Genomic DNA, 24,668 nt, shown 5'->3' with positions numbered 1-24,668 from the left:
CATTGCTGGATTTGGTTCTGGGGAATGAGGCAGACCAAATTAAAAACAGTGGATGTCCAAAGGGACCTAGGGGTTCAGGTACACAGATCATTGAAGTATCACGAACAGGTGCAGAAAATAATCAATAAGGCTAATGGAAGGCTGGCCTTTATATCTAGAGGACTAGAGTACAAGGGGGCAGAAGTTATGCTACAGCTATACAAAACCCTGGTTAGACCGCACCTGGAGTACTGTGAGTAGTTCTGGGCACCGCACCTTCAGATGGACATATTGGCCTTGGAGGGAGTGCAGCGTAGGTTCACTAGAATGATACCCGGACTTCAAGGGTTAAGTTACGAGGAGAGATTACACAAATTGGGGTTGTATTCTCTGGAGTTTAGAAGGTTAAGGGGTGTTCTGATCGAAGTTTAAGATATTAGGGGAACAGATAGGGTGGATAGAGAGAAACTATTTCCGCTGGTTAGGGATTCTAGGAATAGGGGGCACAGTCTAAAAATTAGAGCCAGACCTTTCAGGAGTGAGATAAGAAAACATTTCTACACACAAAGGGTGGTAGAAGTTTGGAACTCTCTTCCGCAAATGGCAATTGATACAAGCTCAATTGCTAAATTTAAATCTGAGAGAGATAGCTTTTTGGCAACCAAAGGCAGGTATATGGAGTTAGATCACAGACCAGCCATGATCTTATCAAATGGCAGAGCAGGCACGAGGGACTGAATGGCCTACTCCTGTTCCTATGTTCCTAAGTGAAGCAACTGTCAGTGGGGGAAAATTTAGAGAACAGCGATCATATCATAAGGTTTAGAATAGCTATGGAAAAGGACATGGACCACTCTAAAGTAAAAATACTCAATCGGAGGACGGCCAATTTCAGTGGGATGAGAACAGATCTGGCCTGGGTAAATTGGAATCAAAGATTGGCAGGCAAAACTGTAATTTAACAAGGCGGCCTTTAAGGAGGAGATGGTTCAGGTAGGGTTGAGAGGGGTAACTACTGTCATAGCTACTTTACCTTCAGTGTTATTAAACTATCCCAGATAGTTTCCTTTTAGAAAAATTATCTATGCTGTCCATGATATTCAAATGGCTATACAGCACTGTGATAAAGAAGCAGTGAAGTTACTGACAAGCATAGTTGGTGCAAGAAAGATTTTAGATCACAATTTTTCTAAAGGAAACATCTTAACTGTTGCAATAACAGGTGGTTAGAAACTGGATTGTAATGATGGGCAATGACAATGCTGTGGCATTTTGGGAGACAGAGTGCATCATAGGAATTAGAATAATTTCATACATATTACTTTATTTTTCTAAAATTTTTTTCTGTTCATAGATTTACAATTACAGTTTAGATTCTTAATTGCGCAGCATGGTTGTATAGAAATTGTGGCCTTTTGTCATTAAAAACTATGGGAGCATGAACTGGCAATAAACACTGGACATGAAAGTTTATTATTTGTGTATCATCATTACGTTCATGGGAAAGCACTAATTATGTGCTATAGGACTGTAGTCTCTACTACCAAGATCTATGCAAGTATGCAGCAAGCTTAAAGGCTAACCTGATAGGCAGCGGTAGCTGCACTCCACGCAAAGTTCTTCGGAAATTCTCCATAAAGGAATTCATCTTCTTTCCGTGGTGGGAAGCCATTGTCATGAATTATTTCTGTGTAATAATGTGCTGACCGCTTGGGAGTTCTTTGTCTGTTAAGGTCTTTGAAATTTACATGATGCAGCCCAAATCGTAAACTGTATCCATCGACCCATTCAAAGCTGTCCAAGAGGGACCCAGCTGAGTAACCTCTAAGATCAACATCATCCAACTTGTAAGCTGCAAATATATTTTTCAAAGAGAAAAAAAATTAATTCCAGGGTACTTGATTCATAATTATGTTACTTTCTATTGCACAAACCATTAAATGCTACAATGACATTCTCCCGTTTCACTGGAATTTCAGTACAATATATCCATAAATGAGGATGCAGGCACATCAGCATATAATTGAAAACAATATTAATATTAGGGGAAAATTCTACATGGAGCAAAGAATTTCTACTTCTACCAATCTATAGCCAATTGTTCTTCTGCTCTGACCCTTCTCTTGCTCTTCTCTCACTTTATGGATCCATAATTTGTACAGGGCATTACATTGTAGTAAAATTCAAGAACATCAATAGAAATACATATTAGCATTTTAATTAAAATTGATAAGATTTAAAATTAACCAAAGTATGAAGAAAAGCAGCTAGAAGTGACTGCTTGCTAAAGAAATCCAGATATTTCTATATAATTTTGTTAAGACAATTAAGGGCACTGGAAGTAATTAGCTTAAAAGTTCAAACTTGTTACAAATGTTCCTAATGCCCCCAATAAGGACAAACACTTCCATTACTGTTTGTAGCAGAAAAACAGAAACAAAATAACCTTTTAGAGCCTCATTGATATATGTTTTGTAGTAGAATATTCTGTCTGTATCATCCACACTGGAAGTAGATTTTGAAGCTACCCCATTTTCAGTTATGTAAATGGGAGGATTGTTATATTCTTCTTTGATCCAGTTCAGTAGTCTCCTCAGGCCCCAAGCTACAGCTCTAAAATCCTTAGCAGCAGAAGTTGGCCAATTTGAGTCAAACTCTTCAGCTGTATCTCTATCATATTCATAAGAAAAAGATTTGAGTCTGCTGATATGGTGACGTACAATTTTTGTGGTGTACGTTTTGATGCAAAAAACATCTGCAGTACCACGGATAAAAGTTTTCTCTTTCTCTGTAAACTGAGGCAGCCTTGGAGTCGATAGACGTTGCAGGTCACTCTTGTTTCCAACCTGCCATTTCATAGCCTCTGGATAATCGCCATTTTTAAAAATGGGGTGTGCAAACCAGCCCAACATAAACTGCAGATAGCGATCAGCTGCAGCCACATCTCTAAGGTCATTAATTATCTTTGGTTCTACCCAGTCTGCATAAAGGCTGATAGAAATTAAGCCTTTCTGTGTGCTCCTGTATTTATCATCATATGTGTGAAAGGCTTTGGCATGAGCTTTCAGCAATGTGTGTGCCACTATATATGGAAGGTCACCTGGTCTTTTAATAGCAGGGGGAAATGAAGCTGTACCGTATCCTTCCCAGGTGAATACAGAGGGTTCATTAAATGTTATCCAGAACTTAACTCTATCTCCAAAAGTTGTGAAGCAGTAATCAGCATATGTATTAAACAGGTCAATCAGTTCTTCATTCTCCCAGCCTCCAATATCTTGCAGTGCTTGAGGTAGATCCCAGTGGTAAAGTGTTACCATTGGTGTTATGTTGCTTGCAAGGAGACCATCCACTAGTTTGTTATAATAATGGACACCTGCAGGGTTCAATGACTCAGTTCTCCCATTAGGGAAAATACGAGGCCATGAAATAGAAAAATGGTAGTTTTTAACTCTCAATGCTCGAAGCATGTAAAGATCTTCATCAATTTTGTTGTAACTATCACATGCAACATCTCCTGTATCACCATTCTGGACCATATTAGGTTTATGGGTGAAATTGTCCCAGATACTGGGTCCTTTCCCATCAGCATCCCACCCTCCTTCAATCTGATAAGCTGAAGTGGATACGCTCCATACAAATCCTTCTGGGAATGTATCATATAAGAACTTGTCCCTTTCCATAACATCCTGACTTGAAAACTTCTCCCACACAACTTTAGCCTTTGAGGGCACTTCAGATGCCGACAAATCCATCAATCTCTCAATGTTGTTGTTGGGAATAAGGGTCTGAATTAAATTGTTTGAGGAACTGTTAACAAAACCATTATTCTCAATTATCCGTGTGTAAAAGTATGCAGATTCCTTTGGAGTTCTGGGTCTGTTAGAATCTTCAAAATTCACATAATGGAGTCCAAATCTATGGCTGTATCCTTGTGGACCTTCAAAACTGTCCATTAGTGACCATAGTGTAAATGCCCTCACATTGACCCCATCCATAATGAAAGCTGGTGGGGAAAAATGAAGGTGGTGTTAGTTGTGTTTTTCAGCAAATATATGTAACCAAGCAGTGTGAGACCATCAATCAAGTAGCCTGAAAGGCAATACCCAACTTTGCAGCTAGTTTTACCTTTAAGCTGTCAATTAACTTTGCAAAAATACTCCATCACAAAATGGATTCGTAAGAAAGAAACCATTAAAAGATCACTAACCCGTATTTCTCTCATGTAATTTATATTATATTCTTCTAGCCAGTGTTTTGCAGGCTCTTGGTTTTTGAGGGTTTTTTTTGCCAGCAGTGCTTTATGAAACCTCAGCAGCATAGCCAAGAAAAAGTATTTTCTTCAATTTCTCTCAAATCTTATTATAAATTGCCATTTGCCTGAACTTTGTGTGAGAAATTAGCATTTTTCTCATGAATTCAAATAGATTAGGGGAATTGCATTACGGCAGGAATAACAGAAAATCAGATTAGATTTATGGGAAAGTAAACACCAAATCAACAAATCAGAATCTGGACTCTGAGTCATTATTAATTTAATATAAAACTGATCATAGAAACTTAAAATAGTATACTTTAATTGGCATTGTTGGCAGTAATATTATTCCATTATTGTTATCTACCATTTTGATTGTGGGCATATTGAGAAGGCTGTGGCTGTTTTCTTGGCAATGCATGTTACAGTGATAAGCATACTGTTATGGTTGTGACCCTACCTGGCCAAGCAACGACATGCAAAGAGCTGCGACTGACTGGATCATAAGAAACAATGCACCACAGAGTGGAAGGATGCAGGTTCAATTGAAAAAGTAACTGAGGTTTACTACACTTTTAAAATGAGTGAGAACATTCTGTGTTAGTACTGAATGAACAGATGTATATGCATTAGTAGATTATTTGTACATATATGTGTCAATACTAGATCTGTACCTGCAACACAAGGCTAACAATTTTTTTTTGTTCAGCCAAATGAGCTAAATTGTTGTTGCTATCCATTGATATAGTGTCAGGCACTACTAAAGCCAGAAAAGACAACATCTGTAATCTATGGATAATTATGATTAATTGTTACTTTCATTTTTATTTTGACAATAATTTCCTTAACTGCACAAATATAAACTTACCCTTCAGTGCCTCATTAATATAGGCAGCAGAATTCTCTATCCTTACGGTATCATTTATGATATCACCACCACCATATTCTGTTGGCACTCCATGTCCTGTTACGTAAATTGGAATGGTGGTACCTGTATATTCATGAGTAACAAAATTTAACAACCTTCGCAACCCCCAGGGCACGATATATATCCATGGCGATACAGTCGGGCGCCATGATATGTGCAACTGTGGAGAAAAATCCCCAATACGATCATAATTTGAAACACATGTTTTATTAGTGGTAGAATTGATTAGACGAGAGGTATAGTGACTGAGACCAAAAAAATCTGAAGTTCCATTTATGTACTGTTTTTCCTTTTCTGTAAATGATGGAAGTTGGACAGGAGCAGAAGCACATTCCTGATTATATTTTTTTACCTGGGTTTTTAAGGCCTCTGGATAGTCACCATTAACAAAGATAGGGTGAGCAAACCAGCCCAACATAAATTGCAGATATCGATCAGCTGCTACAACATCTTTCTGATTATTAGGGGAGCTAGGTTCAGCCCAGTCCGAATTTAATGCTATTCCTACTTGACCATGTTGCTGCGAACGGTAGTTTTTGTCGTAAATGTGCCAGGCCTTAGCATGGGCCTTAATTATGGAATGGGCCACCTCGTAGGATGCAGTAGTTGGATTACTGATTCCAGGTGCATGTTGTCCAGTGCCATATCCAGCATAACTAACTACCCAGGGCTCGTTAAAGGTGATCCAATACTTCACACGGTCTCCAAAGGTAGCAAAACAAAAATCTGCATAGTCAGTAAACACATCTATTATACTCTCATTCTGCCATCCACCAATATCTTGCAGAGCTTGAGGAAGATCCCAGTGGTACAGTGTCACCATTGGTGCAATGTTGGACTCCAGCAGACTGTCAATTAATTTATTGTAATAGTCTATTCCATCCTGGTTCAGTTTGGCACGATAGCCAGTGGGGAAAATTCTAGGCCATGACAAGGAGAACTTATAAGAGTTAGATCGTAAACCCCTCATTAAATAAACATCATAATCAATTTTATTGAAGCTATCACAAGCAACATCTGCCGTCTGGTTTTTTTCTATTTTGCCCTCCTGAGCAAACCTGTCCCAAATGCTTTCTCCTTTCCCCCGTTCTGCCCAGCCTCCCTCAATTTTAAATGAGGCAGTTGCTGTGCTCCAGAGGAAACCAATGGGGAAAGTGCCATATAGGAAGGAGTCCCTCTCTGCCTCTGGTTGTTTAGAAAACTTCTTCCATACAGTTTGATAAGATGAAAGGATAGATGCTCTATGAAGTTGGTCTTCACTGTTACTGTCAGCAAGCTGAAATTTGTTTCCTTCTTCCACTGTAGAAAAGATGCTGAAAGCATGAAATAAAATTGGTTAAAAATTTTAGAAATCATATTATTTAAAAAAGTTGAACATAAATGTTCTAGGCTTTTTTCTGACAACAGAAATACCTGTCAGTGAAGCACTCATAAATAAAATCCTGACTACCAAAAACAACCCAAACATCTAGTTGTGCAGTTATTGCTGGAGAACATCTTAGTAATGAAGATAGTTTTTAGGCCTAGAGTTGGATCAGAAGGTATGGAAGATTTAGGGCCTGAAATGTCAAGGTCGTTACTCCTCCTCCAGACTCCTGGCCACCTATAAGCAGGAACTTTGACCCTGTCCCAAATCATGGGAGTGGGGTCATTTAAATGTTTGGGGCGGGCAGCCCATGCCTATATGTGTGCAACAGATGTGCCCGCCCCGACTGCCAATAGGGAAATCAGAGTGGCAACCATCTGGTCTGATGGTAGAAGCTGGAGGTCCTTAATGCATCAAAGATAGAATTCTTGAAACAACAACAGCTTGCATTTATAAAGCATCTTTATCATAGAAAAACAGCCCAAGATTCTTCACAGAGGCATAATGAAAAAAAAAATGGATGATGAGCCAAAGAAGGGTGACCAAAAGCTTAGTCAAAGAGGTGTTTTTAAGGAGGGTCTTGAAGTACAGGGAGGTAGACAGGTGGAGGGGTTTTGTGAGGGAATCCCGGAGCATGGGGCCTAGGTAGCTGAAGACATAGTCACCAATGGTGGGTGGAAAGAAGGGAAAGTTGCAGAAGATGCCAAAGTCAGATGAAGTTTGGGGTGGAGGGTGGTTTTAGTGCTGGAAGAGGTTATTGAGATAGGGAAGGATGAGGGAATGGAGGGATCTAAACGCAAGGGTGAGAATTTAAAATTTGAAGCATTGGGGTGCCAGGGGTCAAGCTAGGACAGAGAGAACAGGATGATGGGCGAATGGGACTTGGTGCAGGATAGGATATGGGCAGCAGAGTTTTGGATGGCCTGAAATCTATGGAGGCTGGAGGATGACAGGCTGGTCAGGAGAGCACTGAAATAGTTGAGTCTGAAGGTTACAAAGGCATGGATGAGGGTTTCTGCAGCAGATGGGCTGAAGTAGGGGTGCAGGCAGCCGTTTCGGCCGCAATCCAATTTCTAGGCCAGCTAGTTTTCATACATTTTTTTTAAACAGATTTTCTTTGCCAGGTATGCCAGGTATAATTTATTTCTCCTAAATAAATTATATAAATATATGAAGCACATTTAAACACATCTTCACTTAGCTTTGACAAAATTACAGGATTTTTCAAATTTTCACAAACTCATCTCTTATTTACATAGAAATTACACATGGTCATGCAGATTTTAAGCAATTTATAATTTAAATACCTTTCTTTATCTGAGTTGCTTGTTTGGTAATACAGAGGTAAACTGTCCAAAAAGTGATTGGCATCACAGCCAACAACTGGCACCTTATTAATACTTGCAGCTGCCAGTGAGAAAAATGAATGTTACAAATTGAGCACTCAAGACTATGAACTATGAAATACACAATACATACTAACGATGCTAAGACAAAAATTAAGCTTTTTTGTTTATGATTGATATTTATTCGATTCTTTCTTGTACACAAAGGGTCAAAACTGGTTACTGTTAGCTACTTCTGCAGGCTGCAGAGAATACAGAGTCCAGAATGGTACATACGCTTGGATTGATTGCTGCCATTGTCCTTGGATTGGAATTCATGAAACAGGTCATTTAAATAGATCACTGGGTCAACCCATTTGATGCAAATACAAGCATCCTGTGGGACTGTTTACAGTACATATGAGCTTGGCAGCTGTATTTGTACAGGTACACAACAGTTTATATCCTGTGAATGGCTGACCACAGTCAAGAGAAATACACTTTTTATTTCCTTTTGTTCTGGAATATTTTCGAAGGAATTTGGAAATATCTTGGTTTATTTGCAACCACACAACAATCAGTCTAAAACTAGCAGAAATAAGGAATGGGTCTAAAACTTCATGGTAGAGTGCAGCAATGTAACAAGTAAAGTATTGAAGGTTAGCACAGGAGAAACATGTTTGTTGTTTTTGACATTTCAAGATGATTAGTAGGTGTCAGCTGTGGCTTAGTGGTAGCACTCTTGCCTCTGAGTCAGAAGGTCGTGGGTTCAGACCCCACTCCAGAGATTTGAGTATATAATCTAGGTTGACCTTCATTTCAGTACTGAGGGAGTGCTGCACTGTCAGAGGTGCTGTCTTTTGAATGAGATATCAAAATGAGGTCCTATCTGCCCTCTCAGGAGGACATAAAAGATCACATGGCACTTCTGAAAGAAGAGCAAGGGAGTTTTCCCCAATATCCTGGCCACAGGGGTGGAGTAATGCATGGGCCTATGGTGCTTGTGCCCAGGGGTACCAGTAAAACATACCAGAATGCAGGAAAACTGCATACAACCACTGAATCAGTTTAATTTAAGCGTAGTATATTGTGATATGATTTGCTTTATTATTAAAGCAGTGTGTGTAAAAATTCCAGGGGCTATTTCTACATGCATTTTACTACACATTTGAGTTTTAATGAATCGGGGGGGGGGGGGGGGGGGGTTGGCGAGGGGCCCTGAATATTCTTGGTGCCAAAGGCCCAGAAGTTGAAGAGTTTTCACATACCTTTTAAAATTCCAGTGAGTGCAGTTCTGTGATGCTCTGTGCTGCCTAAGGCTGAGTCGGCACATCGTGAAAAGTCTAAGCTAAAGACCAAAATCTGTAAAAAGTTGTTGATGCTCTGTAAAATAAAAATAAATCACCATTAATTTCCTTTTCCATTGCTTAGCAAACTGCAATCCATTTTAACCTAAATGATCAAAGGTTTCCAAGGACTCCAAGATGCCAAAGGAATGGTAAAACTGATAAGTAGCAACCATTATTCTTTGCTAAGTACATCTATGACACCTCAGTCTACCTGTACTTCCAGTTTACAGGGTGCAGAAAGCTTATTATTGTACAGTAAACTCTAGGTTAAGTACTTGTGCCAAAACTGAAAATGTTTTGACTAATCTTAGTCACAAGATATAAAAGGCTCAAAATTCTGGGGGCCTAAAAGCTTATGTTATTTGGGAACACAAGGGCAGACTGTGGGACCGGATACAGTTTGGCAGGTCTGCGCCCCTTTTTCTGCCAGTCACAATTTCCATTTGAAGTGGGAGCAGATGCATATTGCACGCGTCCACATTTGGTTGGATGTATTATGACACCACGCATAAGGGAAATACATCATGCATTACATTTCCTGTCAATTATGTTGCAGCAATGCTGGGCACTAGGAACACCCCTGGGTCCCTCACAACCAGCATTGGTAAACATCTCGGGGCAGGGGAGTAGGGTTAAATTTTAAATGGGTGGTTTCCCTCCTGGAACTCTATTGCAGTGCGATCGATTGCAGTAGGAAAACTGCCAAATTCAAAACCTGGCAGCATTTTTAATTCTATAAAAATCTTTGACTGGCACAGCTGGGCAACCTACGCTGCAGTAAGTTGCTGAAGCAGATGCCCCAGCTGCACCATAAATGGCTTGGGTACCTAGCCGAAATATTTAATTTTCCCTGACTAAAACCAGGATTAGGGTCAGGGATGCAACAATAGGGGCTGGAAGCCCCGCTCCACCGCACATCCGCTAGCGGGTGGGACCAGACCCAAATCCTAAGGAGTTTTAAAAACAGCTACAGTCAAAATTATGTCCCCAACTTTATTCAACACAAACATTACAAAATTTTGTTAGTGGTCACCAAAGCTCGAGGGAGAAGCCAAGCTGTATTCAAACAAATGCATGCGGTGTGATTTGCTCAGTTACGTGTATAGCTGGCTGTAAGTTTTGAATAAGGCAGACAGTTATTCAAATCCAAAAAGCTCCAACAACTGTTCGGGGAATAGGTCAACCTATTCAAATCATTGAGTTGAGTTAGCTGGAACTTTCTGGTAAGATAAGTTAGATCACTTAGCTCCAGTAGTTAGAAATACTACATGAAGAAAACTGTATATAAAAGTTAACTGTAAAATAGTTTAGAATATAGATTGTGACCATTTATTTTATTTAATTGGTAAGTATTCTCAGCTTTACATTAGTATATTTAGGGATCACTAAGATCAGTTTTTACTAATAAATTTAAAACAGAAATAGGCAGTTTCCTAGAAGTAAAGGGAATTAGGGGTTACGGGGAGCGGGCAGGAAATTGGACATGAATTTAGATTTGAGGTTAGGATCAGATCAGCCATGATCTTATTGAATGGCGGAGCAGGCTCGAGGGGCCGATTGGCCTACTCCTGCTCCTATTTCTTATGTTCTTATGTTGATCAGTTTTTACTAATTTCCACCAGTAAATTTATGTTCTTTGAGCAATGGAAAAACTGACTTTTCGCTAATTTCAGAAAAACCCTCCAAAGTTTCCCATAATTTTTTAAACCAAAAATCAGATCTGAAGATGTGCGTGCATTGTATCCATGGTGTCATATCATGCATAATACGTGCTGATTTCACGGATGCGACGAACGTAAGAACATAAGAGCAGGAGTAGGCCATATGACCCCTCGAGCCTGCTCTGCCGTTCAATCACATCATGGCTGATCTTCGACCTCAACTCCACATTCTTGCCCGATCCCCATATCCCTTGATTCCCTTACAGTCCAAAAATCTATTGATCTCAGCCTTGAATATACTCAACGACTGAGCATCCACCACCCCAAGTGAAGAAATTCCTCCTCATCTCAAATGGCCGACCCCTTATCCTGAGACTATGCCCCCTAGTTCTCGACTCTCCAGCCAGGGGAAACAGCCTCTCAGCAGCTAACCTGTCAAGCCCTCTAAGAATTTTATAGGTTTCAATGAGATCACCTCTCATTCTTCTAAACTCCAGAGAATATAGGCCCATTCTACTCAATCTCTCCTCACAGGACAACCCTCTCATCCCAGGAATCTGGACCTAATCTTTGTCAAGAAGAAAAAGTGAAGGCTGTGCAATTTGGACTTTTTTTTTAAAAGAAGGTCTGGAGCAAAGACAGCAATGCACAGTTACCACATTAATAGTCGACAAGGACCGAGGCCATCAATTAAAGGCTGATTCAGGTCTCACACCAAGGCACTGTTTACTAAAAGAAAGATCGCAAGAACATAAGAACATAAGAAATAGGAGCAGGAGTAGGCCAATCGGCCCCTCGAGCCTGCTCCGCCATTCAATAAGATCATGGCTGATCTGATCCTAACCTCAAATCTAAATTCATGTCCAATTTCCTGCCCGCTCCCCGTAACCCCTAATTCCCTTTACTTCTAGGAAACTGTCTATTTCTGTTTTAAATTTATTTAATGATGTAGCTTCCACAGCTTCCTGGGGCAGCAAATTCCACAGACCTACTACCCTCTGAGTGAAGAAGTTTCTCCTCATCTCAGTTTTGAAAGAGCAGCCCCTTATTCTAAGATTATGCCCCCTCGTTCTAGTTTCACCCATCCTTGGGAACATCCTTACCGCATCCACCCGATCAAGCCCCTTCACAATCTTATATGTTTCAATAAGATCGCCTCTCATTCTTCTGAACTCCAATGAGTAAAGTCCCAATCTACTCAACCTCTCCTCATATGTCCGCCCCCTCATCCCCGGGATTAACCGAGTGAACCTTCTTTGTACTGCCTCAAGTGCAAGTATGTCTTTTCTTAAGTATGGACACCAAAACTGTATGCAGTATTCCAGGTGCAGTCTCACCAATACCTTACATAACTGCAGCAATACCTCCCTGTTTTTATATTCTATCCCCCTAGCAATAAAAGCCAACATTCTGTTGGCCTTCTTGATCACCTGCTGTACCTGCATACTAACCTTTTGATTTTCTTGCACTAGGACCCCCAGATCCCTTTGTACTGCAGTACTTTCCAGTTTCTCGCCATTAAGATAATAACTTGCTCTCCGATTTTTCCTGCCAAAGTGCATAACCTCACATTTTCCAATATTGTATTGCATCTGCCAAATCTCCGCCCACTCACCCAGCCTGTCTATATCCCCTTGTAGGTTTTTTATGTCCTCCTCACTCTCTACTTTCCCTCCCACCTTTGTATCATTTGCAAACTGTGATATGTTACACTCGGTCCCCTCCTCCAACTGCTCCCCTGAACATAATCTCCAACATCTCCAACAATTTTCATTATCCCACCATTATGGAGGCTAGTAACTAGCCAGAGCCACAACAATAAACAAAGGTTCTTCAATTTTACTTTATCTAAGGAGTTGAGTAAGAGTATGATGGATGGTGAGGCTCATAAAAGTGATGTCCATGAAATGTGTAAATAATTGAGGGTTAATAATTTGGTCTTGTCATTCACTGTGACTGTACCTTTTCTAAAGTCCCTTGCTTGTTTTATTTGAGTTTTAGCAATGTTCAAAATAATAACTGTTCTTAATCCTTTTCTCCAAATGTAACCAGATTTTTTTTTGTGGTTGATTTTTTTCCCTGCAACTGACTTTCTCCATTTTTCTTACACTAAAAATAAAATCCAAAAAATAAGTTTTTAAAGTGGCAATAAAAACTGACTTTAATGATCCTTAAGTGTATTGAATGGCTGATACTTGAATCTATGACACAAATGTGGGAGTTTAAAAAAAAAGTTCCGAACATAACTTCAGGCATGAGTTTTTAAACAGCTCTATCCCTCTCATCCAGCGGTAAGTACATCTCTATCTGCTTAGGTACTTTGCACACTCAGCTGAAGGAGGATATGAGGAAATCGGTGCCGTAGATATGCAATATATGAAACAGGAAACACTTGTAAAGTGGTTCCATAAATAAAATTTAAAATTTGTTCCTTCTTAATGTAGGTGTTAACAGTAAAGCTGATAATGATGGCAGAAATTTTACAAGAGCTGAAATGTTATTGTCAAACGCTAAGACTTTTCTTTCTGGCCAGTACAAGGTGATAGTGCTGGAGAATAAGATCCTTTCTTTCAAGAACAGACAGTATCAAGAACTGCCAAGTCAAATGCAACATCAGTTAAGTACAGTTTACACTTGATTCTAATTTCCCCCAGAAAAGTACCTCTATCTAGGTGCAAAGAAAAACCTGCCGTTGAACTTGTGAGAGATTTCCATTTAGCACAGAAATCTCCGAAGCAGTTGGAAGTACTCAGAGTGATCTGAAAACAAGAACCTTTTAAAAAAAATACAGGTTGCAAAACACAGAAAAGTGACAGAGATGGAGAACTGTGAAGCTTTGCTCTTAATGGTTCAATCTACTATAGTTCATTTCCTATAGTCCCTTTAAAGTTAGTTTTACATCAACAATGGGCATGCATAAATTACTGTACAGGTACATTCCAGGATAAGAATATAGAATCATGCAGTATGGGAGGAGGCCATTCAGTTAATTGTGCCTTTGCTGACTCTTGAAAAAAGTCCCACTCCCCTGTCCTTTCCCTATACTCTTATTTTCTTACAAATATATATCCATTTTCCTTTTAAAAGCTGTTATGGATTCTGCTTTCACTACTGCATCTGGTAGGGCATTCCATGTCCTAACAACCCACTGCATAGAAATCGCCTAAACTGTCCCTTTGTCCTTTTTGTGATGATCTTAAATTTATGCATTCTAGTTACTGACTCACCAACCAGTGGAAATAATTTTTCCTGATTGACCTTATCAAAACCCCTCATAATCATGAAAACCTCTATCCGATCTCCTCTTAACCTACTTTGTTCTAATAAAAAGACCCTCAATTTCTCTTGTCTCTCCTCATAACTTAAGCCCCTTATTCCTGGTATCATCTTATTAAAACTCTTCTGCACCTCCCCATGGCCTTGACAAGTTTTCTTAGGCAAGGCAGCCAAAACTGGATACAATATTCTCACTGCAGCCTAATTAATGACTTGTATAGGTTTAGCATTATTTCTGTGTTTTTGTATTCTATACTGCTATTTATAAAACCCAGGATCCGATATGCTTTTTTTTTTAAAAACAGCTTTATCAACTTCCCCTCCCATTTTTAAAGATTTATGTATCTAAACTGTTAAATATTTTTGCTCCTCTACTTCTTTTTAAAGTTTTAACATTGTGTATACATCCAGTCCTTATTCTCTCTCCAAAAATATATCACTTAACATTCTCCACATTACGTTTCATCTGACATTATTCTGCCCAATCTACTGAATCCACTAAACCATGTCCTGAAATCAAATTTTGATATTGTGCCGCATTCCTAAGTCTAGATTATTTATATATATTGAGAAGAACAATGGTCTCAACACTGACCCCTGGGAGACACCACTGCTTATATTTTTCCAGTCTGAAAAACATCCATTGACAACTACTGTCTATTTTGTATCTTTTACCCACTTCCAATCCATGTTGCCATAATTCCTTTAATATCATGTTCCTTAAATTTATCAACAAGCCTCCTTTGTAGCACCTTATCAAACGCCTCTTGAAAATCCATTTGTACAACATCCATGACATTTCCTTTATCAATACACTGTTATTTTCTGAAAGAATGCTATTAAATTTGTCACACACAATTTACTTTTTGCAAATCCATGTTAGTTGTCCATAATTAACCAATGTCTTTCGAGGTGAGTACTAATAGTACCTTGTATTATTGCATCTAGAAGCTTACGACTACCAATATTAGGGTAACTGACCTACAGTTACCTGGTTTAACCCTTTCTTCCTTGATGAAGAGGTATTACATTGATGATCCTCCAATCCTCTGGCCCAACTTCCATATCTAAGGCTGTTTTTCTTTTATTCATTCATGGGATGTGGGCGTCGTTGGCAAGGCCAGCATTTATTGCCCATCCCTAATTGCCCTTGAGAAGGTGGTGATGAGCTGCCTTCTTGAACCGCTGCAGTCCATGTGGTGAAAGTTCTCCCACACAGCTGTTAGGAGGGGAGTTCCAGGATTTTGACCCAGCGATGATGAAGCAACGGCGATATATTTCCAAGTCGGGATGGTGTGTGACTTGGAGGGGAACATGCAGCTGGTGTTGTTCCCATGTGCCTGCTGCTCTTGTCCTTCTAGGTGGTAGAGGTCGCGGGTTTGGGAGGTGCTGTCGAAGAAGCCTTGGCGAGTTTCTGCAGTGCATCCTGTGGATGGTGCACACTGCAGCCACTGTGCGCCGGTGGTGAAGGGAGTGAATGTTTAGGGTGGAGGATGGGGTGCCAATCAAGCGGGCTGCTTTATCTTGGATGGTGTCTAGCTTATTGAGTGTTGTTGGAGCTGCACTCATCCAAGCAAGTGGAGAGTATTCCATCACACTCCTGACTTGTGCCTTGTAGATGGTGGAAAGGCTTTGGGGAGTCAGGAGGTGAGTCACTCACCACAGAATACCCAGCCTCTGACCTGCTCTTGTAGCCACAGTATTTATATGGCTGGTCCAGTTAAGTTTCTGGTCAATGGTGACCCCCAGGATGTTGATGGTGGGGGATGCAGCGATGGTAATGCCGTTGAATGTCAAGGGGAGGTGGTCTCTTGTTGGAGACGGTCATTGCCTGGCACTTGTCTGGTGTGAATTATACTTGCCAGTTATCAGCCCAAGCCTGGATGTTGTCCAGGTCTTGCTGCAAGCGGGCACGGACTGCTTCATTATCTGAGGGGTTGCGAATGGAACTGAACACTGTGCAATCATCAGTGAACATCCCCATTTCTGACCTTATGATGAAGCAGCTGAAGATGGTTGGGTCTAGGACACTGCCCTGAGGAACTCCTGCAGCAATGTCCTGGGGCTGAGATGATTGGTCTCCAACAACCACTACCATCTTCCTTTGTGCTAGGTATGACTCCAGCCACTGGAGAGTTTTCCCCCTGATTCCCATTTACTTCAATTTTACATAAGAACATAAGAACATAAGAAATTGGAGCAGGAGTAGGCCAATCGGCCCCTCGAGCCTGCTCCGCCATTCAATAAGATCATGGCTGATCTGATCCCAACCACAAATCTAAAGAACACAAGAAGTCGGAGCAGGACCCGGCCACATAGCCCCTGGGCCCTCTCCGCCACCCACAGGGCATTGACCGATCCGAACTCAGCTTCATGTCCAATTTCCTGCCCGCTCCCCATAACCCCTAATTCCCTTTACTTCTAGGAAACTGTCTATTTCTGTTTTAAATTTATCTAATGATGTAGCTTCCACAGCTTCCTGGGGCAGCAAATTCCACAGACCTACCACCCTCTGAGTGAAGAAGTTTCTCCTCATCTCAGTTTTGAAAGAGCAGCCCCTTATTCTAAGATTATGCCCCCTAGTTCTAGTTTCACCCATCTTTGGGAACATCCTTACTGCATCCACCCGATCAAGACCCTTCACAATCTTATATGTTTCAATAAGATCGCCTCTCATTCTTCTGAACTCCAATGAGTAGAGTCCCAATCTACTCAACCTCTCCTCATATGTCCGCCCCCTCATCCCCGGGATTAACCGAGTGAACCTTCTTTGTACTGCCTCGAGAGCAAGTATGTCTTTTCTTAAGTATGGAGACCAAAACTGTATGCAGTATTCCAGGTGCGGTCTCACCAATACCTTATATAACTGCAGCAATACCTCCTTGTTTTTATATTCTATCCCCCTAGCAATAAAAGCCAACATTCCGTTGGCTTTCTTGATCACCTGCTGCACCTGCATACCAACTTTTTGATTTTCTTGCACTAGGACCCCCAGATCCCTTTGTACTGCAGTACTTTCCAGTCTCTCGCCATTAAGAAAATAACTTGCTCTCTGATTTTTCCTGCCAAAGTGCATAACCTCACATTTTCCAATATTATATTGCATCTGCCAAATCTCCGCCCACTCACCCAGCCTGTCTATATCCCCTTGCAGGTTTTTTATGTCCTCCTCACTCTCTACTTTCCCTCCCATCTTTGTATCATCTGCAAATTTTGATTTGTTGCACTCGGTCCCCTCCTCCAAATCGTTAATATAGATTGTAAAGAGTTGGGGACCCAGCACCGACCCCTGTGGAACACCACTGGTTACTGGTTGCCAGTCCGAAAATGAACCATTTATCCCAACTCTCTGCTTCCTGTTCGATAACCAATCCTCCACCCATGCCAGAATATTACCCCCAATCCCGTGATTTTTTATCTTAAGTAATAATCTTTTATGTGGCACCTTGTCGAATGCCTTCTGGAAGTCTAAATACACTACGTCCACTGGTTCCCCTTTATCCACCCTATACGTTATATCCTCGAAGAACTCAAGCAAATTTGTCAGACATGACTTCCCCTTCATAAAGCCATGCTGACTTTGTCCTATTAAATTATGCTTATCTAAATGTTCCGTTACTGTCTCCTTAATAATAGACTCCAAAATTTTACCCACCACAGATGTTAAGCTAACTGGCCTATAATTTCCAGCCTTCTGCCTACTACCCTTTTTAAATAACGGTGTTACATTAGCAGTTTTCCAATCTGCCGGGACCTCTCCTGAGTCCAGGGAATTTTGGAAAACTATCACCAAAGCATCCACAATCCCTACTGCCACTTCCCTCAAGACCCTAGGATGGAAGCCATCAGGTCCAGGGGATTTATCCGCCTTGAGTCCCATTATTTTACTGAGTACCATCTCTTGAGTGATTTTAATCGTATTTAGCTCCTCCCCCCCGAGAGTCCCCTGTTTGTCCAGTGTTGGGATATTCTTAGTGTCCTCTACTGTAAAGACTGAAACAAAATATTTGTTCAGCATTTTTGCCATCTCCATGTTTCCCACCATTAATTTCCCGGTCTCATCCTCTAAGGGACCTATGTTTGCCTTAGCCACCCTTTTTCTTTTTATATAACTATAGAAACTCTTGCTATCTGTTTTTATATTTTTTGCTAATTTCTTTTCATAATCTAACTTCCCTTTCTTAATCAATCCTTTAGTTACTTTTTGCTGTCTTTTGAAGAATTCCCAATCTTCTATCCTCCCACTAAGTTTGGCTACCTTATATGTCCTTGTTTTTAGTCGGATACTATCCTTGATTTCTTTACTTAGCCACGGGTGGCTGTCATTTCTTTTACACCCTTTTTTCCTCAGTGGAATATATTTATTTTGAAAGTTGTAAAATAACTCCCTAAATGAACACCACTGCTCATGTACCGTCTTACCCTTTAATCTATTTTCCCAGTCCACTTTAATCAATTCCGCTCTCATACCATCATAGTCTCCTTTATTCAAGCTCAGTACGCTTGTTTGAGAATCAACCTTCTCACCCTCTACTAGGGCTCCTTAGTGCCAAATGCAGTCAAATGCTGCCTTGATGTCAAGGGCGGTCACTCTCACCTCACCTCTGGAATTCAGCTCTTTTGTCCATGTTTGGACCAAGGCTGTAATGAGGTCTGGAGCCGAGTGGTCCTGGTGGAACCCAAACTGAACATCGGTGAGCAGGTTATTGGTGAGTAAGTGCCGCTTGATAGCACTGTCGACAACACCTTCCATCACTTTGCTGCTGATTGAGAGTAGACTGATGGGGCGGTAATTGGCCAGATTGGATTTGTCCTGCTTTTTGTGGAGAGGACATACCTGGGCAATTTTCCACATTGTCGGGTAGATGCCAGTGTTGTAGCTGTACTGGAACAGTTTGGCTAGAGGCGCGGCTAGTTCTGGAGCACAAGTCTTCAGCACTACAGCCGGGATGTCGGCAGGGCCCAGAGCCTTTGCTGTAACAGTGCACTCAGCCGTTTCTTGATATCACATGGAGTGAATCAAATTGGCTGAAGACTGGCTTCTGTGATGGTGGGGATATCGGGAGTAGGCCAAGATGGATCATCCACTCGGCACTTCTGGCTGAAGATGGTTGCAGACACTTCAGCCTTGTCTTTTGCACTCACGAGCTGAACTCTGCCATCATTGAGGATGGGGATGTTTACAGAGCCTCCTCCTCCCGTTAGTTGTTTAATTGTCCACCATCATTCACGACTGGATGTGGCAGGACTGCAGAGCTTTGATCTGATCCGTTGGTTGTGGAATTGCTTAGCTCTGTCTATAGCATGTTGCTTCCGCTGTTTAGCATGCATGTAGTCCTGAGTTGTAGCTTCATCAATGTTGGCACCTCATTTTTAGGTATGCCTAGTGCTGCTCCTGGTCATGTTCTTCTACACTCCTCATTGAACCAGGGTTGATCCACTGGCTTATTGGTAATGGTAGAGTGAGGAATATGCCAGGCCATGAAGTTACAGATTGTGCTGGAATACAATTCTGCTGCTGCTGATGGCCCACAGCGTCTCATGGATGCCCAGTTTTGAGCTGCTGGATCTGTTCTGAATCTATCACATTTAGCAAGGTGATAGTGCCACACAACACGTTGGATGGTGTCCTCAGTGCGAAGACGGGACTTCGTCTCCACGAGGACTGTGCGGTGGTCACTCCCACCAATACTGTCATGGACAGATGCAACTGCGACAGGTAGATTGGTGAGGACGAGGTCAAGTCGGTTTTTCCCTCGTGTTGGTTCGCTCACCAACTGTCGCAAGGCCCAGTCTGGCAGCTATGTCCTTCAGGACTCGGCCAGCTTGGTCCTACCGAGCCACTCTTGGTGATGGACATTGAAGTTCCCCCTCCCAGAGTACATTCTGATGCCGTTGCTACCCTCAGTGCTTCCTCCAAGTGGTGTTCAACATGGAGGAGGACTGATTCATCAGCTGAGGGAGGGCGGTAGGTGGTAATCAGCAGGAGGTTTCCTTGCCTATGTTTGACCTGATGCCATGAGATTTCATGGGGTCCGGAGTCAATGTTGAGGACTCCCTGGGTCACGTCCTCCTGACTGTATATCACTCTACCGCCACCTCTGGTCGGTCTGTCCTGCGGTGACACAGGACATACCCAGGGATGGTAATGGAAGAGTCTGGGACGTTGGCTGAAAGGTATGATTCTGTGAGCATGGCTATGTCAGGCTGTTGCTTGACTGGTCTGTGGGACAGCTCTCCCAATTTTGGCACAAGTCCCCAGATGTTTGAGAGGAGGACTTTGCAGGGTCGACTGGGCTTGGTTTGCCTTTGTCATGTTCGGTGCCTAATGGTCCATCCGGTTTTACTCTTATTATGACTTTTTTTAGCGAGATTTTACAACTGAGTGGCTTGCTAGACCATTTCAGAGGGCAATTAAGAACCAACCACATTGCTGTGGGTCTGGAGTCACATATGGGCCAGACCAGGTAAGGACGGCAGGTTTTCTTCCCTAAAGGGCATTAGTGAACCAGATGGGTTTATATGACAATCCGGTTGTTTCATGGCCACCATTACTGATACTAGTTTTTTTTCAATTCTAGATTTTTAAAAAATGTAATTAATTGAATTTAAATTCCCCAGCAGGATTTGAACTCATGACTCCAGATTATTAGTCCAGGCCTCTGGGTTACTGGTCCAGTAACATAACCACTATGCTACCTTACCCCTACCAGGAAAGAGATGGTCAGGTTTGAAAGATATGGTCAGATCCTTTGCTACTTGACTTATCTGAGCATTCTCGGATGCATGCCATCCATTTTAAGTTCCAACAATTTTTATCAGTACTATTTCATCATCTATAGTTTTCCTATTTAACTGCTCCACCCCTCCTCTTGTATCCTTTCATTCCCACCATTACACTTTTTGTGAAAACTGAGGTAATGTACACTTTTAGTATCTTCACCATGCCTTCATCCTCCATATGAGAATTTCCCCTTTTTTAATCTCTAATCAGCGCTACCCTTTTCTAAACTATTCTTTTACTTTTATGTGTTTATAAAATCCTTTATTATTTCTCTTCATGTTACCAGCCTGCCTTTCTTCAAACCTCCTCTTAGCCTTTCTAACCTCTTTTTACTTCCCCTTTACATTTTGAATATTCAGCTTGATTTGCTTTTGTATTAGTAGAACTAGATTTGTCTTGAGCCTCTTTAAGTCTCATTTTAATTTTACTGCTCATCAAAGAAACTCCAGCTTTTGCTGCACCACTTTTATTTCTTGTGGGAATATATCTAGCTTGTACCCTAATCATCTCTTGTTTGAATGATTCCCATTACTGTCTTATTTGCTCATTTATCCTTCTAGTTTATCGGGGGCTAGTTCCCTTTTTATTTCATTGAAATTGTTTATTTTTGCCAGTCATATACCTTGATTGCTTTCTCCCCTTTTCAATTTTCACATTGAACCTAATTATGTTACAGCTGCTGTTTCCTAGATGTTACCCAACCCTTACATTACCTACTTATCTCACTTAGAACTAGATAAATCTTAATTAATGAAAATATATTCGTATTTACAAACATTTACATTCCTTTGTTGGGCTAAAAACATACTGATCTAGAAACCAGTCCTGGACACATTGTATAAACTCTTCCCATTCTTTGCTATTTATGTTACTTTTACCACAGTCTGTCTTTGGATAATTAAAGTCATCCATTATTATAGCCTTGCTGTCCCTGCATTTTTGTCTAATTTGTCTGCATATCTCTTCCTCTATCTCCTTTTCCATGTTCGACAGTCTATAATATAATCCCAGTATATTGTAGCACTTTCCTACAGTGCCCTGGCCAATATTTGTCCCTCAATCAACACCACCAAAAACAGATGATCTGGTCATTATCACATTGCTGTTGTGGGAGCTTGCTGTGCGCAAATTGGCTGCTGTGTTTCCTACATTACAACAGTGATTACACTTCAAAAGTACTTCATTGGCTGTGAAGCGCTTTGGGATGTCCTGAGATTGTGAAAGGTGCTATATAAATGCAAGTATTTCTTTCTTTCTTTGTAGTGAGCTTTTAGGCCCCTTATCAGACATAACTGAATTCTTACAATAGTTTGAACTGAGACTCCCCAAGACAAAGGGATAATCAAGTTCTTGGTAAATTCTAAGCCTGCAACGATGTCATGTTATATCTTTGTACAACCTGTTCTGTTCCTAGCAAATGAACAATTCAATATGAAAAAATCTTCAATATTTGATGATTTACACTTTGAAATTTCCAATACTTAAAAAATGAAGAATGTTTGTATCTCTTTGTACTAAGAAAATCATGTATTTTGTTTTAACTGTACCTTGATTTTTGTCAGTTTTTCCTGTAAGGAATCTTCATTTGCTTTTGAGGTTTCATTTCCGAAAGTGTCAGTCTGAAAGAACAAAGATTACTGATCAGTTACAGGGCCCAGAGATCCAATACAAAATAACACTCCAATACAAAATAACCAGTGTGTGTGATCCATACACTGAAAATGTTCTAACAATTTTTGAGCACATGGCTAAAGAGCAGCAGCAATAAACATTCAAGTGGATTTGTAGTTTTTGTGTCAGTCTTTCCGACTCTAAACTCACAAGATCACAATTTTAAATCTAAATCTCAATTGACTTTGGAACTTTTCTGTTTACATGAATATCACCAGTCCTTGGCTAGGTCATTGTCAGAGGATTGTGAGAGTAGGATGAATGTCATCCACAGAAGCACACAGTCAGCTAATTGGGTTGGTGCAGCAACACTAATGACTGCTGTGAAACTGCCTATGGAATGGAACACCCTACATATTTAACCAAAGGAGGAAGCATGACATTCTGAGAAAAAATAATTCTATTATAACTTATGTATAAAATGTTACCATCTGCTCTCAGTCTCCTCCACCAACACCATATGCTATGTCTAACTCTTAAATCAATTTTAATCATTGTTCATATTCTGGTGACCATCTAAGTATTTGTAAATATATTCTCATTTATTAAGGTTTACTTAGAAGGTTAGTGCACCTGTAATTAAATGTTCAAATATAACCATTAATTAAGGTTTAGTGTAAAAATCTATGTCTCACCTTATGATTTTGCAAACAATCATATGGTACAGTTACAGCAATCAAGTCCACCATTCCCTGTAAGTAGAAAGCAGTGTTTTATAAAATAAGTAACTCCATCCAACTTCTAAAAGCTTCCTGCAGTTCCCCAATACATTTTTAAATCGTCTTCTCAATGCTAATAATGCAACATCATAATAAAGTCCAGAGCAAGCGATGATCATTTGGCTGAACAAGTTTGCTTCATCCATAGTCCATGTATAATTTTTCAATTAAGAACTCCACCCCCCACCCCCACTCTCACCCTCACCCCTCTCGCCCACACCTCTCACCACCACCTTACTTTAAGATTTTCTAGATGTACTCCAGTAAAGAATTTAAGTTGTTGATAATTGCTTCATGTTGACGAGATGCTTTCATGGTACGATCAAATGATCACTCCCAAATCCTGGCTTCACCTTTATTTTGCCCCTTACAGCCTTTGTAAAAGCTGAAATTTACTTTTTGTAAAGGCACCACCAAGTTTTTGACCTTTAAAAGTGGTCACATCACGGGGGAGTGGGCGGGGAAGTGAGTCGGAGATCACGGGGGAGGAGGAGGGTCGGAGATCGCGGGGGGGAGAGGAGGAGGGTTGGAGATCCCGGGGGGTGGGCGGGGTGCTCGCTGCAGGTAGGCTTGCTCGATCATTTTGAAGGCTGAAAATTCACCTCATTGATAACTTGCTGAAATGCCGGGAACATAACGTCTGTAGAAATCATATCGTTAATGTTCAAAACAATAGATAATCTTCCCCCTGTAAATAAAAATAACAATGATGATTGAATTCTGTGAAGGATTCTACGTAAGTTTCCACTTTATCGTGTAGAAATTTCCCAGTATTTATCTAGATCAAGGGCTTCGAAACCAGAGTTGTCAATTCATGATTAAAGGGACAATGGTAGAAATTATTGCATGGAAGACCGATGAGTTCATGTCATTTGGTTTCTAAGTACCCGTTAATATCTTAACCATGTACAATTTAATTCACATCTAGACAAAGGCCTTGTGGCCTGACTAATTTAACCTGGCCTGGTCCCATCATCAACTTGTCTCTAGGTCTTCATGTTCAAAAGGTGAGAGTGAGAGTGACTGCCCTTGACATCAAGGCAGCATTTGACCGAGTGTGGCACCAAGGAGCCCTAGTAAAATTGAAATCAATGGGAATCAGGGGGAAAACTCTCCAGTGGCTGGAGTCATACCTAGCACAAAGGAAGATGGTAGTGGTTGTTGGAGGCCAGTCATCTCAGCCCCAGGACATTGCTGCAGGAGTTCCTCAAGGCAGTGTCCTAGGGCCAACCATCTTCAGCTGCTTCATCAATGACCTTCCCTCCATCATAAGGTCAGAAATAGGGATGTTCGCTGATGGTTGTCCAGTGTTCAGTTCCATTCGCAACCCCTCAGATAATGAAGCAGTCCGAGCCCGC

At 40.9% G+C, this 24,668-nt stretch overlaps 1 protein-coding gene across 1 annotated transcript in view; it reads right to left on the bottom strand.

The window, feature by feature from the left end:
* The window catches only part of LOC137323990 (lactase/phlorizin hydrolase-like), a 64,605-nt gene that overhangs the window by 28,197 nt on the left and 11,740 nt on the right, over nucleotides 1-24,668 (bottom strand). Inside the window, exons 2-9 of the mRNA XM_067988162.1 lie at nucleotides 23,913-23,998; nucleotides 23,227-23,283; nucleotides 22,468-22,539; nucleotides 9,119-9,233; nucleotides 7,833-7,932; nucleotides 5,100-6,472; nucleotides 2,426-3,982; nucleotides 1,563-1,831 (exon numbers count right to left, since the gene is read on the bottom strand). Of these exons, the coding sequence (XP_067844263.1) occupies nucleotides 1,563-1,831; nucleotides 2,426-3,982; nucleotides 5,100-6,472; nucleotides 7,833-7,932; nucleotides 9,119-9,233; nucleotides 22,468-22,539; nucleotides 23,227-23,283; nucleotides 23,913-23,998 (3,629 nt within the window). The remainder of the gene's footprint in view (nucleotides 1-1,562; nucleotides 1,832-2,425; nucleotides 3,983-5,099; nucleotides 6,473-7,832; nucleotides 7,933-9,118; nucleotides 9,234-22,467; nucleotides 22,540-23,226; nucleotides 23,284-23,912; nucleotides 23,999-24,668) is intronic.

The sequence above is a fragment of the Heptranchias perlo genome, chromosome 7, assembly GCF_035084215.1.
Source record: "Heptranchias perlo isolate sHepPer1 chromosome 7, sHepPer1.hap1, whole genome shotgun sequence".
NCBI classification, from domain to species: domain Eukaryota; kingdom Metazoa; phylum Chordata; class Chondrichthyes; order Hexanchiformes; family Hexanchidae; genus Heptranchias; species Heptranchias perlo.
The sequence above is the reverse complement of the archived record's forward strand: the minus strand, read 5'-3'. Positions and strand labels throughout refer to the sequence as shown.